The sequence below is a fragment of the Equus asinus genome, chromosome 9, assembly GCF_041296235.1.
Source record: "Equus asinus isolate D_3611 breed Donkey chromosome 9, EquAss-T2T_v2, whole genome shotgun sequence".
Classification (NCBI taxonomy): domain Eukaryota; kingdom Metazoa; phylum Chordata; class Mammalia; order Perissodactyla; family Equidae; genus Equus; species Equus asinus.
The window spans coordinates 90,107,501-90,125,720 of NC_091798.1; the positions used below are offsets into that span (position 1 = coordinate 90,107,501).

General features: G+C 37.5%; 1 protein-coding gene across 8 annotated transcripts in view; it reads left to right on the forward strand.

Moving 5' to 3' along the window:
- Positions 1–18,220, forward strand: part of AP3B1 (adaptor related protein complex 3 subunit beta 1) — a 230,528-nt gene that overhangs the window by 25,648 nt on the left and 186,660 nt on the right. For all 8 annotated transcript variants that reach the window (XM_044777972.2, XM_044777965.2, XM_044777964.2 and 5 more), the window contains exon 2: positions 11,069–11,144. In XM_044777972.2, coding sequence (XP_044633907.2) covers positions 11,069–11,144 — 76 coding nt within the window. The remainder of the gene's footprint in view (positions 1–11,068; positions 11,145–18,220) is intronic.

Here is an 18,220-nt window from a genome sequence, read left to right on the forward strand (position 1 = left end):
GAGTTTTATTAGAATCCAGCTGTGCCCATTTATTTATGTATTGTCTATAGCCACTTTCACTCTACGATGGTAGAGTTGAGCAGTTACATCAGAGATGATATGGCCTATAATGCCTAAAATATTTATTATCTGGCCCTTTATGGAAAAGGTTTGATGACCCTTTCTTTAAGGAAATGTCTCTTTTTCTTTGCATGCTTTTAAGGCTTTTCTCATTGTCTCTGATTTTCAGCAGTTTGACTATGCTGTGCCTAGTGTAGTTTTCTTTATGTTTGTTTGTTATTCTTAAGATTTAAAAATATGTGGGTTTATGTCTTTCATCAGTTTGGAAAAATTCTTAGCCATCAGCTGTTGAAATATTGCCTTTGTCCCATTCTCTCTCTTTCCCCTCTTTTTCGGATTCTAATTTGAGGTCCGTTAGATATTTTGACTATGTTGCACATGTCTCTGATGCTCTGTTCTGTGTTTTCCATTCTTTTATTTCTTCGTGCTTCAAATTGTATATTTTCTCTTGACCTGCCTTCCAGTTCAATAATCCTGTCTTTTGCTGTTTCCAGTCTGCTGTTAAACCTATCTAGTGAGTTCTTAATTTCATATTCAGTCATATGCTGCATAATGACATTTTGGTCAATGACTGACCACGTATGTGACAGTGCTCCCATCAGTACCACATAACCCAGGTGTGTAGTAGGCTATACTGTCCAGCTTTGTGTAAGCATTTCATCTCTTTTATCCATCTTTTCCTGTATTTTCCTGACCATATTAATTGCAGTTATTTTAAAGTCCCTATTTGATAACTCTGGTATCTGAATTACCCATGGATCTGTTTCTATTGCTTTTGTTTTTTTTCTCTTTTTTTTTTTTTGTCATTTGTTCCTGTTTTTAGCATGTCTCATAAGTTTTCATCAGATGCTAGATATTTAGGACAAAAATGTTGATGAGGCTCTGGATGATACTTTCTTCTGGAGAGGGTTGTGTTTTTTCTGACAGGCTGATAGAGTACTAACAGATCTCTTTGATCCTGTTTAAGCTCAATTTTAGGCTTTTTTTTTTTTTTTAAAGATTGGCACCTGAGCTAACATCTGTTGCCAATCTTCTTCTTTTTTTTTTCTTCTTCTTCTCCTCTCCAAGGTCCCCCAGTACATAGTTGTATATTCTTGTTGTGGGTCCTTCTAGTTGTGGTATGTGGGATGCTGCCTCAGCATGGCCTGATGAGCGGTGCCATGTCTGCTCCCAGGATCTGAACCGGTGAAACCCTGGGCTGCTGGAGTGGAGTGCATGAACTTAACCACTCCGCCATGGGGCTGGTCCCCTCAATTTTAGACTTTTTAAGGTCTTGTCTATTTCAGTTTTTCTCTTACTTCTAGGGAACATCCTTACTCTTCTACTGTGGCCCTTCTGTGGCCTTAATTGAAAGGCCAGGTTGTTTACCAAGACCTTTCTACTTGGGAGACATTTAAATTCCTCTTCTCTTCACAGCAGTGTGTGGTTGCTGAAATCTCTGCTCAGGTATTTAATCTCCCAGCTCCTGTTTTCTGCCTGGTTTCCCAGAATCTTGTCCTGTGAAAATGTAGCCAAGTACTTGAAGGGAGTTTGTACACAGATTTTTTTTTTTATGAGAAAGGGTTGCCCTGAGCTAGCATCTGTTGCCAATCTTCCTCTTTTTGCTTGAGGAAGATTTGCCCTGAGTTAACATCTGTGCTAATCCTCCTCTATTTTGTGTGTGGGATGCCACCACAGCATGGCTTGATCAACACTGTGTAGGTCTGTGCCCGGGATCTGAACCCTTGGATGCTGGGCAGCTGAAGTAGAACGCGTGAACTTAAACACTATACCACCAGGCCGGCCCCGTGCACAGATTTTTGTGTACCTTTTCACTGGTTCCCTCCTCTGTAGTTTTGCCCTTCAAGTTCCAGTCTCTTTGGTAGCCCTGAACTTTCATGTTTGTTTCTGGAGGCTCTTAAGACTGTCATTTCTCCTTGTGTTCTATTCTCCCAAATGGCAATTTGGGAAATGCACTCAGGGAAAAAGCTGGAGAATGAGGAGCTCACCTTATGTGCTTCTCTTCTTTCCAGAATCTTGGCCTCGTAAGGCCTGCCTGCATTGGTTTATTGCCATTGCCTTCAGGAAATTATTTATTTTTTCCAGCTTTTATCGTTATTTTCTGTGGCAGGGTCAGTCTCTTACAAGCTACGGCACTGTGGGCAGATCTGGAAGTCCCGATGGTGCCTTCTAGACACAGCAGCCAGAATGATTCTGTTAGGTCATCTATCAGGTCATGATTCCCCTCCATTCAGAACCCACCCATGGCTCTTATTTCATTCAGAGTAACCCCCAAAGCCTTTAGTGTAATTACCCTCCTTTCATCATCTCTTTTGCCTCGACTGCCCTTCCTCTTGGTCCTTCCCTGCCAGTGTCTGCAGGGCTGACTCCCTCACCTGCGGATCTTTGTTCAGAAGTTTCTTTGTTTAGGCTCCTCTGACCACCCTGTTGAAAGTTGCCGTGTCCTCTCTCCTGCATTCTCTCTCTCTCTGCTCTGTTTTTCCCTCTTATCACTTCATGACTTAAGATTTACTTATTTATCGTGTTTGTTATCTCTTTTATTTATCACCATGAAAACTCTATGAGGGGAGGGATTTTTGTCATTTTTATTCATTTGTGTGTCACAAAAGGAAATAGGAACCAGATGAGAATAGAGTTACAGAAACTAAGGAGGAGGGAATTTCAGGATGAGGGAGTCGTGGTCAGTTGTGTCAACGGTAGAGGAATAATCTAGACGTAGTCATGAGATTCTGCATTGGATTTTTAAATTAGGAAGTTATTTGTTATCTTTGTGAGAGAAGCTTTAATAGAGGAGTAAGAGAGAAGACGAGGACCGCCAAGGGTTGAGGAAGTGGTGTAGCAGTAGTAGATTATTCCTTTTTAATTTTGTAAACAATAGAGGAGGAAAAGTTCATGTTTCCTTGAGTGAGGTAGGGTTCCTCCTTTTTAGAGGGTTAATAGATGGATGATTAGTTAGCTGGAGTTTTTTGTTTTTGCTCACTCTTGTATTTATTGAGTGAATACGTTGTGCCGAAACCATGCAGTGTTCTGCGTGTCGTCCTGGGAAGTACAGGCCCTCACGGAGCTGAAAGTCAGCAAGCCTTCGCGTTGTGCGGGTAAACCCACTATACAGGCCAGTCCCTTTAACTGCATAGCACTAGAAAAAAGGAAATTCTGACTCTGGTTCCCAGCCTTTTTTTCTGCATATCTATTCCTGTGTACAAAGCTCCACTTGGAGTAGAAACATCTTTCGCTCGATTGGTTCTCAAAGCACGAAGAGGTGCCCATATTTGAGAATTTTTTGGCAGGGCTTGATAAAGGTCCAGCCCTCCCCTCCTCAAAGATTCTGATGTGTTTTTTTGGGGATGTACCTTGATTGCAAATCAGTATTCCTTATCACTTTTCTCAATCTATCATTCCTGGATTTAAGTTTCAGGTGTTGTTTTTTATGGTACACAAATTTTGTTGAGTGTTTTGAGGAAGAAGACGGTAATTGTGTAGTTCAGTGCTCTCAAACTGGTGAATGGCCTTTTTTTTCTTTTGAGTTTCCAGTCCATCATGGATGGATACTTCTGTAAAATGCAATAAAATATAAATTACTAGAAAAATGAAATGGAAAAAAACCATGCAAAATACAAGCCCCAACTTTTTATTGAATTCAAAAGATAGAAAATTACACCGTTGACTTGCCCTGTCCGGTTTCTAACTGTGCTTGCTCTCAGTTTGAGTACGTGTCTCCTGGATTAGAAACAAAAATGTGTGGACTGGCAGTGGTTCTTGGAGCAGACTTTCTCAGATTGCACTTTGAGTAGTGCTGATACAGTGTACCGTGTTACACAGTCTTAATTTTTCCCCTAATTTACATTGTCATTAAAAGGAGTGGAAAGTTTTAATGAGTTAGGATTATAGATTTTTTAAAAAGAGGTAATTTATACTATGAAAAGCCTTACTACCTCGTAAGTTCTTCTGTGTAACTGGTAAAATTTTGCTTTTCGGTCATACTTACTGCTCTATACTGGTGCTCAACTAAGAGCAACTTCCCAGTAATAGTAAGATTTCCTTTAACATTCCAGTTAGGTATTTTTCTCTGTCCTGGAAACTATAAAAACAGGTGTATTTTGAACATGAAAGGAAAAGTTATACCTCTTAACACCACAAGATGTCACTTATGTAAAAATAAAGTTGATATCCTAATACTCAAAGCCGGAAAACTACAGGTACGCAGGTAAATGAAGAACCAGGTTAAAAAAAAAAAATTTTTGAAACCTGTTGGTTTTCAGCAGATTCTATGAAAATATTGCCATTTCGGCATAATTTTGAATCCGCTCTTTTGATGTTTAGCAAAAGGAACTGCTTAATTTCTGAGATTAATGTAGTAATGTGTGTTAATAGGTGATATTTGATTCTATATAGCAAAGGAAGTAGACCTAAAATGACTCAAAACAAGGGAACGTATTTTGAGGGTAAACTGGTGTTATGATATTAACTTTCCCAAATCTGTACTGTTTTGGTAACAAGCAAAGACAATTTGGGGAAGAAATACGTAATTCATATCAGAATTTTTAATAGGTCTTTATGTGACATGTCTGTGAGAAGTGAATATTGCGTCAGGTTGAAACAGTGCCTGGGATTTTTCTTGTCTCTTTTCTCTGAACCTCGAAGTTATTAGCTCTCTGCCCGTGTTAACACAGAAGATATTTATATTTGTTGTTGAGGACTGTCTTTTCTGTTAAACACAAAGAGCAAAACCTTTGGCTTTAATATCGGGATCTTGTTTTCTTGTTTTTAGTTTGTGAGAGTGGGTCAGGACCTGAATGTGGCGGGAAGGGGACTCTGGCATCCGGAGCTTAAGAGGAACAAACCGTGGTTCCATCAGGCCATGAATAAGATTACGCTGGGGTCAGAGGCTGGGATGTCCTAAAAACTGACACTTCATTGTTCTGCCTTGCTCGCTTCTCTCTCCAGTAATGCTGTTGGAGAAGAATGGTGGAAAACTCCTGGGAAAAGAGAAGGGCATCAGACGTGATAAATGAATTTTCTTTCTTTTTTTGACCTGTATCTGATCACATTTTCTATTTAGTTCCTATCTAATTCAGTTTTTTCGCTTTCTTGCCCACAATAAAGTTTTTAAGATTTCTTGTATGTTTTAGGGTTTTCATTTATAAAAGTGTATATGGTCATTAGGTAAAATAGGAAAATAACAAAAAGTAGAAAGAGAAAAACATTAATTTTTCTCCTCTTTCAGTTACCTGTGTGATGCGAGAGTCTGAGAAGTTTTAAGAAGCGATTCTGTATTTGGCAGTTGTATATCCTCAGATACAGTTTTTATATATTGCGCTCTCTACTATTTATATATTTAATTTTATGAGCTGCTTGCAAAGGAAGAGTAATTTTTTTCATAATGAATTTCTTTGCCTGTACTCTTTTTAGGAAGAATGTACTTAGTTTTCATTTGTCTATTTTTTACTGCAATGACAGTTTGTGACATTTAACTCCTGTGTTAGTTTGCTGGGGCTGCCATGACAATATGCTGTAGACTCGGTGGCTTAATCAGCAAATCTATTTTCCCTCAATTTTGGAGGCTGGAAGTCCAAGATCAAGGTGTTGACAGAGTTGGTGTCTCCTGAGGCCTCCCTCCCTGGCTTGCAGATGGCCGCCTTCTCGCTGTGTCTCACATGGTCATCTGTTGGTCTTTGTGTGTCTGTGTCCTAATCTGCTCTTATAAAAACATCAGTCATATTGGATTAGGGCCCACTCATATTGCCTCATTTTAACTGAATTATCTCTTGAAAGGCTCTATCTCCAAATATAGTCACATTCTTGGGAGTTAGCATTTCAACGTACAAATTTTGGATGGGACACAACTCAGCCCATAATGACACCTGATTGATATTCATTGATTTCTTTTTTTATTTTAAAGATTGGCACCTGAGTTAACAACTGTTGCCAGTCTTCTTTTTTTTTCTTCCCAAAGCCCCCCAGTACACAGTTGTATATTCTAGTTGTGAGTGTCTCTGGTTGTGCTATGTGGGATGCTGCCTCAGCGTGGCCTGATGAGTGGTGCCATGTCCACGACCAGGATCCAAACCGGCGAAACTCTGGGCCACCAAAGTGGAGGGTGCAAACACAGCCACTCAGCCATGGGGCCGGACCCTGATGTTCATTCTTGGCAAGTGCTTACTGCCTACATTTGGCCTCAATTTGTAAAATGTACAAAACTAAAGTAAGAATTTTTGTCAGGGATATTTGGAGTAAAGGGTCTCTTCTGACCTAATTTTAAGCCTAAAATGAGGTGGAACGGCTTCTGATACTTTGTTTTTGGGGATTCAGCTGTGTTGCATGAAAGAGCCACGTGGATTAAATATTTTATCGTTTCTTTTCTATAGAGCTTATTGTAAAAACTATGAAAGACTGCTAATAACTGTTGCAAGTAGTTAATTACAGTTTGTAATACTATAATCTTAGTGTCCTGTCGATTTCTTACAGTCATTTAAGAGGATTTTCCTTTGTATTAACATTAGATTCAGTGCTTTAAATTCTTGAGTAAGCATGAAGCTTAAATGTGATACTCTAGTTTCAATGTGGGTAAAATGTGGCTTATCTAATCCCTAATAATGCATTTCTCAGAAATAGATGTGTGTCTTTTAGTCTTCCTTTGGAGAACTAGGTGTCTTTTTCTGGAACTAGAACATCATAAGACTTTTTAATATAAACTTTATGAAGGTATAGTTTGTGTACAAGTTTTCCACCTAAAGATTATAATTTGATGTTTTGACAGACGTATACACCTGTGAAATTACCACCACAATTGAAAAGACACAGAACATTTCCATAATCTTATGGAATAAGAAATTTTCTTATGTCCCTTTGTTGTCCATTTCTCCCTCTACCCCATGGCCCTAGGATACCATGATCTGCTTTCTGTTGCTACAGATTTATTTGTATTTTCTAGAATTTTAAATGGATTAAATTATGCTGTTTTGTATCTGGCTGCTTTCACTCAGCATAATGATTTTGAGAATTCATCTGTCTTGTTGCATGTATCAGTAGTTAATTCTTTTTCATTGCTGGATAGTATCCCAGTGTATGGATAAATCATATTTTACTGATGGACGTTTGGAATTTTCCCAGTTTTTTACTATTATGAATAAGGCTGCTGTGAATATTCATGTAAGTGACTGTGTGGAAGTACATTTTTATTTCTCTGGGGAGTGGAATGACTGGGTCACATGGTAGATTTATGTTTAAATTTGTAAGAAACTCCCAGTTTTCCAAAGTGGTTTTTTTTAAACATTCCCACCAGTAGTGTGTGAGAGTTTTAGTTGCTCCATAGCCTGGCAACATTTGTTATTGTCAGTCTTAACTACAGCTGTACTAATGGATGTGTAATGGTATCTCATTTAATTGGCATTTCCCTGATGATTAATGATCTTAATTATCTTTTCATACGCTTATGGGTATTCCTAATCTTTTGTGAAACGACTTTTCCAGTCTTTTGGCCATTTCTTTTGGTTGTCCTGTTTGTCTTCTTATAAATGAGTTATAATTAAAAAGTTATGTAACTTTTTAAAATTAAACTTTTGATTTTGAGATAATTGTAAATTCATGTGCACTTATAAGAAATAATACAGAGAGATCTTGTGTACACTTTACCCAGTTTCCTTCAGTGATAAACTATAGTATAATATCACAACCAGGAAGTTGACATTGATATATTTCACCCATCTTGTTCAGATTTCCTTAGCTTACTTGTACTTCTTTGTCTCTGTGTGTGTGTGCTTTACCTGTGTAGGTTTGTGTTGCCATCATGACAGTAGGGATCCATAGCAGTTCCATCACCACAGGGATCTCTTCTGTTGCCCTTCTGTATTTCCCTTCCCTTTCTTGAGATTAACCCTCAGCAACCATGAATCTTTCTCCATTTCTATAATTTTATTATTTCAAGAGTTTTTATATGAAGAGAATAACAGTATGTAACGTTTTAGAATTAATTGACTTTTCTCACTCAGCATACTTCTCTGGAGATTAGAGTTGTTGCGTGTATCAGTAGTTGGTTTCTTTTTTACTGATGAGTAGTATTCCATGCCATGAATATACCATGACTTGTTGACCCATTCATCCATTGAAGGGCACCTAAGTTGTTTCCATTTTGGCTAGCACGAGTAAAGCTGCAGTGAATACCTGTGTACAGGTTTTTGTGTGAGTATAAATTTCTGTTTTTCAAGGATAAATGCCCAAGAGTGCAATTACTCTGGGTTGTATAATTGCAGAAACAGCTCACCTGCCAGAGTGACTGTAATCTTTTACATTCCCACCACAGTATGTGAGGGATCCATTTCCTCTCTGTCCTTACTATCATTTGCTGTTGTCACTATTTTTTGGTTTTAGATGAGAGCCCTTCTCTTATGTCTGTAGTGATATCTTGCTGTGGTTTTAATTTGCATTTCCCTAATGGCTAATGAAGTTGATTATCTTTTTATTTGCTTTTTGCCATTTGTGTATCTCCTTTGGTGAATTGTTTGTTGATTTCTGTATTAGTTTGCTAGAGCTGCCACAGCAAAATAGGACAGACTGGGTGGCTTGATCAACAGACATTTATTTCTCAGTGTTGTAGAGGCTGGAAGTCCAAGACCCAGGTGTTAGCAGGTGTGGTTTCTCCTGAGGCCTCTCTCCTTGACTTAGAGAAGGCTGCCTTCTCTGTGTGTCCTTACATTGTCCTGTCCTGTAGGACCACAGAAGTCTGACAGCCTTCCTTCATTTTATCCCATCCCTTCCCTTTGTTCCAAGCTGGCAGTGTTTCTGCTGGTATAACCCCATCTCTACTCCTGGCTTCTGCTGAGATGTCAGATTAAATCCATGAGTGGTACTCAGGACCTCTTTATCAAATGATTTTCCAGCCACACTTTTGAAAGAGGTTTGAAGATGCTTTCTTGTTTTTTGCAATACAGATAGACTGAGAATTTTCCAAATCTTCAAATTCTACTTTCTTTTTGCTCAACAATTCCTTTAATTTATCTTTCTTTCTCATGTTTACTATAAGCAACAAGGAGAAACCAGGCTGCGCCTTCAGCACTTTGCTTAGAAATCTCCTCAGCTAAATATCCAGGTTCATCACTTTTAGCTTCTACTTTCCGTGTACACCAGAACACAGTTGAGCCAAGTTCTTGCCACTTTGTGACAAGGACCGCCTTTCCTCCAGTTTCCAATAACATCTTCCTCTTTTCCATCTGAGATCTCATCATCATCACCTTTAAGATGCATATGCCTGCCACAGCTTCTTCAAGGCAATCTAGGTTTTTTTAAACATACATCTCAAAACTGTTCCAGCCTCTACCCGTTACCCAGTTCCAAAGCCACTTCCACGTTTTTAGGTATTGTTATGGCAGCACTCCACTTCTGGGTACCAAAATCTGTAATAGTTTGTTAGGGCTGCGACAACAAAACACCACGGACTGGATGGCATAAACAACGAAAGTGTGTTTCTGATGGTTCTTCCAGGAGGCTGGAAGCCCAAGATCAAGGTGTTGGCAGGTTCGGTTTCTCCTGAGGCCCCTCTCCTTGGCTTGCAGATGGCTGCCTTCTTGCTGTGTCCTCACATGGCCTTGTCTCAGTGCCACCTTTGGTGTCTCTCTTCTCATAAGGACACCAGTCCTGTTGGATTAGAGTCACACCCATATGATCTTATGTAACCTTAATTACCTCTTGAAAGTCCCTGTTTCCACACAAAGTCACGTTGGGGGTTGGGGCTTCAACGTATGAATTTGGGGGTGCAGGGACACAATTCAGTCATAACAATGTCTTTTGTCCCTTTTCTAATTGATTTTCTTTTAACTGTTGAGTTTTGGAGTTCTTTTTATATTTTGGATACCAGTCCTTTGTCATATATATATGGTTGCAAATATTTTCTGCCAGTCTGTAATTTTGTTTTCCTCTTAAGAGGATTTTTCATGGAGCAAGAGTTTTTAATTTTGATGAGGTCCAATTTATCATTGTTCCCTTTTGTGGGCTGTGCTTTTGGTGTCAAGTCTGAGAATTCTTAAATCTTTTCTGCCATGTTGGAGGAAAAACGATTATAAATTGCAAATTATACATTTTCTTTTGTTGGGGGGAATTTGCGAATTTATAGAAAGAAGGTTCACTTGAAAGAATAGAGGCAGGTCTGTTGTGAGCAAAAGAAACTATTGAGAGACAATTCTTCATGAGTTTTTCTCTTTTTTTGCAGCTCTTCTGTATAAAGCATTGATAGTTTTTGTTCTGCACTCTCTTTTAGGGAGGTTTATATAGTGCTGCTTGGAAAAGAGAAAATCTCTCTCTCCTTGGCAAAGTTATCTTACCTGGTAGCATCATCATATACTTGTCATCCAAGCTGGGAAAGGGGGCGTCCTTATTGAGTGCCACTGTCGCATCCCTCATATTTAGTCAACTTCTAAGTAATTCTTGAATCTATCCTTCATTTTCATCCTTATCACTAACTACTCTGGTTCATTACTTCCTTTTCTCATTTAGATGTTAAAATTTCCTTAATTCTTTGAATTAGGGAGTACCAGTGGGGGTTTCCTATTGTATTTATGTCCTTTTTTGGGAGGAGTCAGGGATAAAAAAAGATGGTGTGAATGACACATACCCTTTCTGTAATCAGTGCTGTTTCTTTTGATATTCTGAAGAAAGTTCATTTTGGCTTATGAAAATATTTTAGTGCCAATTCAAGGATTTTTCTTATTTTTTTTTTTTCTGATGATTATGCAGAAGAAATTTTGGGATGAGAGAGTGTATGCCCATGTTCACATTGATATTTTGCCCAGAACCGAGGTACAGTTTTATATTTTTGTTTCACTGATGGGTTTCATGACAACAGAGCACTTAGGTCTTATTTTGTAGGATTAGATGAGAAATATATATAAATTATAAATAGGAATGCAGTTATGCATGTTCTATCATATTATTTCTAATTCTTATGAAGGTAGTATATTTTAACAGCTGTGTAATGTAGAAATCTAAATATGGAAATTTTTTGTTTTCTTTTGTATAGGAATGAAGATCTCAAGCAAATGTTGGAGAGCAACAAAGATTCTGCGAAATTGGATGCTATGAAACGGATTGTTGGGGTAGGTAAAATAGATCATTGCAATTTTTGGAAAATGGACACGTAATGATGATATTAAATATATATATTCAATAATATGTTAAATGTCAAATCGAATATCTCATTTGCCCTTTAATATTAACTTAGAATTCCCTGTCTACAATGTTTTGGGAGAAGTATTGAAGTGTCGGAATTCAGAAACTTGAGTTCTAATTCCATTTTTTCTGTATTTAATTACCCTATATCCAATATCATGATATTTCTCCTATGAGATTGAGAGAGCTAATCATTTTGAAGGCAGAATGAGATTATATACAACAATATTCTGACTGTCTAAAAAGAGGGATATGAATTAGCTAAAAAATATTTTTTTGTCATTTCATGACTTAAAAATTGTGAGCATGCTTTCTTCTGTGTTTTAGATTCCATTACTACCAAGAGAAATGCTTTATTCTGTTTAGTAGCATAGAACTTGTAATGAGTATTAGTAAGCAAAATTCAAACCATCGACTAATGTGTTATTGGAGGGATTCCATGGTCAGAGAGCTAAGAATATAATGCAGTTCCTAATTATGTGTAAAATCTCTAATAGAATACTTTTGCAATTTGTGTTGCTCTTGCTCTATTTTTTTCGTTTAATTTTTTACATTCACAGTGAAAAAAACTGGCTTAATTCAGTGACTATGTAATGCTAAAGAGTCCTGCTTTTGTCTCAGTGGAATTAAATTAACGAAACCTGTCTTTCTCATCACTACTATGCGTTTTATCACCACTATTGCTGATTTTATTTCCCACGCATTTTTATGCAATAAGGTCAAAATATAATAAATTTGCATAATTTCACAAATAAACTCTATTGCCATAAGATGACAACACAGCTGAAACAGTACTGTTTTCCAGCAGGCGGTGCCACCATTATGAGTGTTTGAAATTTTCTTTCTTTTCTTGATACAGTCAAGTCTAAATCCTATTTATAAAAGATGATTATAGTTATCAATATGTTTTGTTAAAAGGTGAGTTGTTATGAAAATCAAATATATAAAAGTGAAGGTCTTATTGCATCTGCTGAACACCTGTAAATTACTTGGTTCTTATATTCAGCTTTATGCCATTTGGTAATGTAGGGGAAATGTTGAAGATTCTTTAGTAAATTTTTCATTTGTTAATGTTATACTTTATAAATAATAGCATTTATGGACAGGTAGTTCTTGCTTTGCATGGCTTTGATATGCAGAAATTTAAGTTACCCTAGTTTAGTTAAATAATGCCAGTACCCTAAGACACCGTTCAAATTTCAGTTCCTGTGGTATCATTAGCATAGTAATTGCATAATATACCAACTTCAGCACTAACTCTTCAGTCCACAGCTCACTCTGTAGATAACAAGTGTGCATGGTGGTCAGTGACTGGTCATGTCACGTCTTCCACAGTCTTGTAGTGATTGGTCACTGTGTGTCTCATTTAGTTCATCCACATGTAGTTGGGTTCCTTCCTTGTTTCCCAGTGAGAAACTGACTTGACATTTTACAAAAATGGATAATTGAAAGAGGGATTTGGTTAACAAAGATGAAAATGCAGCAAAGAAATGAAAAGTGAACACTGGAAATAAAAATCCGATAGAATGTAAATGGAGTTAAAGAGAAATAGCTGACTGTGGGAATGGTGACACGGCCACTTGTTGAGAGACTCTAAATATGTAGCTGGAGGAACTTCGTGAAGGTGAACTTTTCAACATAAATGAGGAAAATGGTTGTGATGAAAAGGGTGAAGATAAGCCAGAGGAAGTGATGCTGCCAAAAAACTTCACATTAGAGAAATCCTAGGAGATAATTCACAACACTGAAAGTGCCAAGGATGAAATGCTGGAAAGTGATCCAGCCTTGGATAGGAGTTTGGTAAGTTACCAAGGTATAGAAGAGATGCTTGCTCAATATCTTAAATTAAATGGTGAGAATGAGGCACAACCATTCCAAATACTCTTGATAAGATATTCTCAGTGTTTCCAATGTTCTAAATTATAGTGTAATAAATAAATGTCAGTTTTACTATTTTTCATTTTCCTATTCATTTATAACTGACAGTAAGAGAGTTTTAATGTTGTTGCAAAATTTTTAAAAGTCACAGATCAATTGTAAGCTTTACAATTGATTATCAAGATTGCTTTGTGTGGTTTCAGTTTGCGTTCCTGCTGGTTACTGTCCCGCACTGACCTGTAAAGCAGCCATTGCTCTTAATTATTTCATTTAACTTTGGCTTTTACGTCCCATTAAGATACGTTATTTCACTAAATCTGAGGATACTATCAAAATTCCAGTTTCAGTTGGATCTGAAACTCTCTAAGACCTTCTTTCTTTTTTTTTATGTTACCTGTAAATTAACCAGTATTTATTTATAAACTAAAAATTTTGAACTTTTTGGAGTAAACCATTTTTATTGCTATGAAAAATGAAGCCAGTTAAAACTGTTAAGAAATTAACTACAGGGCCAGACCTGGTGGCCTAGTGGTTGAGTTCAGTGTGCTCTGCTTCAGCAGCCCAGGTTTTTTTTCTCAGGTGTGGACCTACATTGCTCGTCTGCCAGTGGCCCTGCTGTGGTGGTGGCTCACACACAAAGAAAGAGGAAGATTGGCAGCAGATGTTATCTCAGGGCGAATCCTCCTCAGCAGAAAAAAAGAAAAAGAAATTAAGCACAATTTCTCCTCTTTTTCTTCCTAAATTTAAAAGATTAACAAGAGTTTTTGGATCTAGATTATTCTTCAATATTTAAAAAAGAACATGAACAACATAAAGCTCAATTATTGTAATACACCATATTAACAGAATGAAGGAGGAAGAAAACCACATTATTGTCTCAATTTATACAGAAAAAGCTTTTGACAAAATTCAATATTCTTTCATGAGAGAACATTCAACAAACTAGGACTAAGAGGAAACTACCTCAGTATGTTAAAGGCCATATATGAAAAACCCACAGCTAACATCATACTCAGTGGTGAAAGACTGAAATCTTTTCCTCTACACTCAGGAACAAGACCAGGATGTCTGCTTTTGCCACTTCTATTCAACAAAATATTGGAAGTTTTAGCCAGAGCATTTAGGCAAGGAAGAGAAATAAAAGGCATCCAAATTGGAAAGGAGGAAGTAAAATTATCTTTGTTCACAGTCAACGTGATTTTATATTTAGAAAACCCTCAAGATTCCACAAAAAAACTTTTAGAACTAATGAATGAATTTAGCTAAGTTGCAGTATACAAAATCAAAATACAAAAATTAGTTGTGTCTGTACACTTACTGAACAATCCAAAAAGGAAATTAAGAAAACAATCCCATTTACAACTACATCAAAAGGAATAAAATGCCTAGGAATAAACTTAACCAGGGAGGCAAAACACTTTGACCTTGAAAACTGCAAAACGTTGCTGAAAATAATTAAAGACACAAGTCAGTGGAAAGACATCTTGTGTTCATGGATTGGAAGACTTGATATTGTTACGATACCCATCTTCCCAAAGTGGTCTACATAGTCAGTGTAATTCCCGTCACGATCCCAGTGCTGGGTTTTGAACAGACACCTCTCTTGTCTTATACTTTGGTAGTAGGTAATATTAGGGCCATTTATGATTAAATGGTAAGTTACGCTAGGGAACGGGGTATCCTATATCCACTCATTCCCCGTGGTAACTAATGAGTAGATGGTTGTTTTCCGAAATATCTCCAGTGAACCACATCATATAGAAATTTTTTGAAATTTCTGTCATGTATATACTATCATATCTGAAATAAAAAAATAGCCTGGACTGACTCAATAGCAGAATGGATATAACAGAAGAGCCAGACGTTGAAGACAGATCGTTAGAAATTAGTCACTTTGCAGAATAGAGATTAAGAAGTACAGCCTCAGGTTCTTATTGGATGATATGAGAAGATCTAACAAATGTGTTCAGAAGAAGAGAAAGAGATTGAGGGAGAAAAAATATTTGAATAAATATTGGCTGAAAATGTCCCAAATTGATGAATGACATAAATTTGTAGATGAAAGAAGCTCAGTGAACCCCAGTCAGGATAAACTCAAAGAAAACTATGCCTTAACATACAGCAATTAAACTGTGGAAATCCAAAAATAAAGAAAAACATCTTGAAAGTACCTGGGGAAAAAATGATACATAACATACAAAGGAACAGTGATTTGAATAACTCCATATTTCCCATCAGAAACCATGGCAGCCAGAAGACCGTCTTTAAAGTGGACCATCTTTCAAGTACTAAAAGAAAGTAACTGTTAACACAGAATTCTATATCCAATGGAAATACCCTTCAAGAATGAAGATGAAATAAAGACATTCTCAGGTGAAGAGAATCTGGGTATTTTTAGCTGATCTGTTTTAATGAAATGCCAATGAAAGTTCTTCAGGCTAAAGGGAAATGATATCAGATGGATTTTGAGTAAGACCAGTCAAAATGGTAAATATCTGGTAAACATAAAAGTCTAATTTTATTCCTCTTATGTTATCCCACTGTCCAAGAGATTTTCAAGGATGTAAATGTAATGGAAATGAGAGCTGTAACATAAAGGCTAACAGGGAAGGAGGGACTCAAAGGGCCTATATGGTTGTAAGGTTTCTACACTTTATTTGGCCTGGTGCAAGATTAGCTCTAAGCAGACTGTGAAAGGTTTGATAAATCTCGATTGATCTATCTATCTTATAATCCCTAGAGGAAGAACCACTAAAAGTCATACAAAAAGATATAGCCAAAAAGTCAATATAAAAATTAAAGCACTGGGGCTGGCCCCATGGCAGAGTGGTTAAGTTCGCGCGCTCAGCTGCGGTGGCCCAGTGTGTCATCGGTTGGAATCTTGGGCACGGACGTGGCACCGCTCATCAAACCACGCTGAGGTGGCATCCCACATGCCACAACTAGAAGGACCCAAAACTAAGAATATACAACTATGTATCGGGGGACTTTGGGGAGAAAAAGGAAAAAGAAATAAAAAAAATTAAAGTACTAGGGGCTGGCCCCGTGGCCGAGTGGTTACGTTCGCGCGCTCCACTGCAGGCGGCCCAGTGTTTCGTCGGTTCGAATCCTGGGCGCGGACATGGCACTGCTCGTCAGACCACGCTGAGGCAGTGTCCCACATGCCACAACTAGAGGAACCCACAATGAAGAATACACAACTATGTACCGGGGGGCTTTGGGGAGAAAAAGGAAAAAATAAAATCTTTAAAAAAAAAAAAAATTAAAGTACTGAATACTAAAAAATTCCCAAATAATGGGGATAGCTGCGGGCAGAACAGGAAACACAGGGAATAAACAGAAAACATGTAATAAAACGGTAGACCTGAATCTTACCACATCAGTAATTTTATTAAACGTAAGAAGTCACCTGCTAAAAGAGATTGTCAGATTGGATGACAGTATCAGGATGCAACTATGTGTTCTCTAGGAAAAATCCACTTTTAATGTAAAGACATAAATAGAGTAAAAATGTAAGGATGGAAAAATATATACCATGCAAACACTGACTGAAACATGAAAGAGCGACTCCCGCTCCCACCCTAGCACTTCCCATTTCTCTTAGAATCCTTTGTTTTTCTCCGTAGTACTGTCTTTTACCACCTCACATATTGTATTTGTTTATTGTCCCTCGCCCCCGTTAGAAGGTCCAATGGGCGAGGACTTCCTGTTAGTCATGGCTGTATCCCCAAGGCCCAGAATAGGCCCTGGCATGTAGTGTCCTCACAGCAGTATTTGTTGAATGCGTTTGACTGTAGGATTTTTTTCCTCCCTCGTGTGTAATGTCTCTTTGAATAGCATTCTGTAGAACGAAGCTGGGGAAGCCTTGGAATAGGACATAATAGGACAGGATCTCTGATTTCAGGTACTTGTGAATAACTGAAGGAAGGGGCCCTAGAGAACAGCTAATCCGTCTTTCTTTATTTGACAGATGAGGAAGTTGAAAGAGTTGTAAAAGTCATATAAAGATGTTTTAGCCACAGGATTTTGTGAACCTTCTGTGGTACTTAGCAGGTTTCACAAAATACTCAAATCAAATAATATCACAAGGAAAGAAATAGAATATGAAAAGACTATCTTGTATCAGAGTATTTTAAAGCTGTCATGTAGGAAGGTCTTCTGAGAAATTGCTAACTGGGATTATAATGCTTATAATATCACGTAATATTTATAAAACATTTGTCATAAATTCATAACACTAATACCTTCTTTTTTTTTAGGAAATTTCTTAGATATGGTGGGTAATTCATAAAAAATCCCTTTCCAAAAAATTATCCTATAGTTAAACTTTATTTTGTGTTATCGAAGTCTGGACTATTAAAAGACATAAAGATATATTCTGGGCATGGGAGTGAAGCAAATGGGAATACAGGTAGACATAAAGCTGAAATAAATAGAAATAAAAGATAGCACATAGGAAATTCCAAATGAAAAGTGTAAATGAAAACATTCTGGAGGAAATGAGGATTGGAGACCATAGTGGGCAGAGTATTAGGAGACACCTATAGCAAGGGAGAATGATTAGAATGTGATGGCACTCTAGATGGAGTGGTAGAACTTAGAAAAGTAAAAAGAATTGGGTTGGGGGCATGATGTGAGCACAGGCATAGAGGAGTCAGAGAATGTTCGGGTAGTGAGTATCTGATCTTTGATAATAGCATTGATATAGAACAATAATGGTTGATGAACTTAAAAGAGATGTAGTGCAAATTGTGAGAGCATTTGAATATTAAGTGAAATAGTTTGGACTCTGAGGAAGTCAGAGGCTTTAGAAATCTTTGAGTGGGGCTGACATGCAAAGTAGGGTTTTAAGCATGGTAAGCTCAGTGATGTCCGTTATGGATAGGAGCAGACGGGACTGTTGGGAAGTCCTTTGTGAGGTGATCCTGACCTGTGCTAGGAGAGTAGCAGTGAGAAGCGATTAACCTGAGGGTACTAAGAAATCACAGCAGGACCTGGTGTAGGTGTGAGAAGAGACAAGATAATTCTATTGTTTCTGGTATCTGGGAGAATTAGTGGAAATAGGAAATTCTAGCATGAATGCCATTTCATTGTGAAAAGTGAGTTTGGTTTTAGACATAGTAAG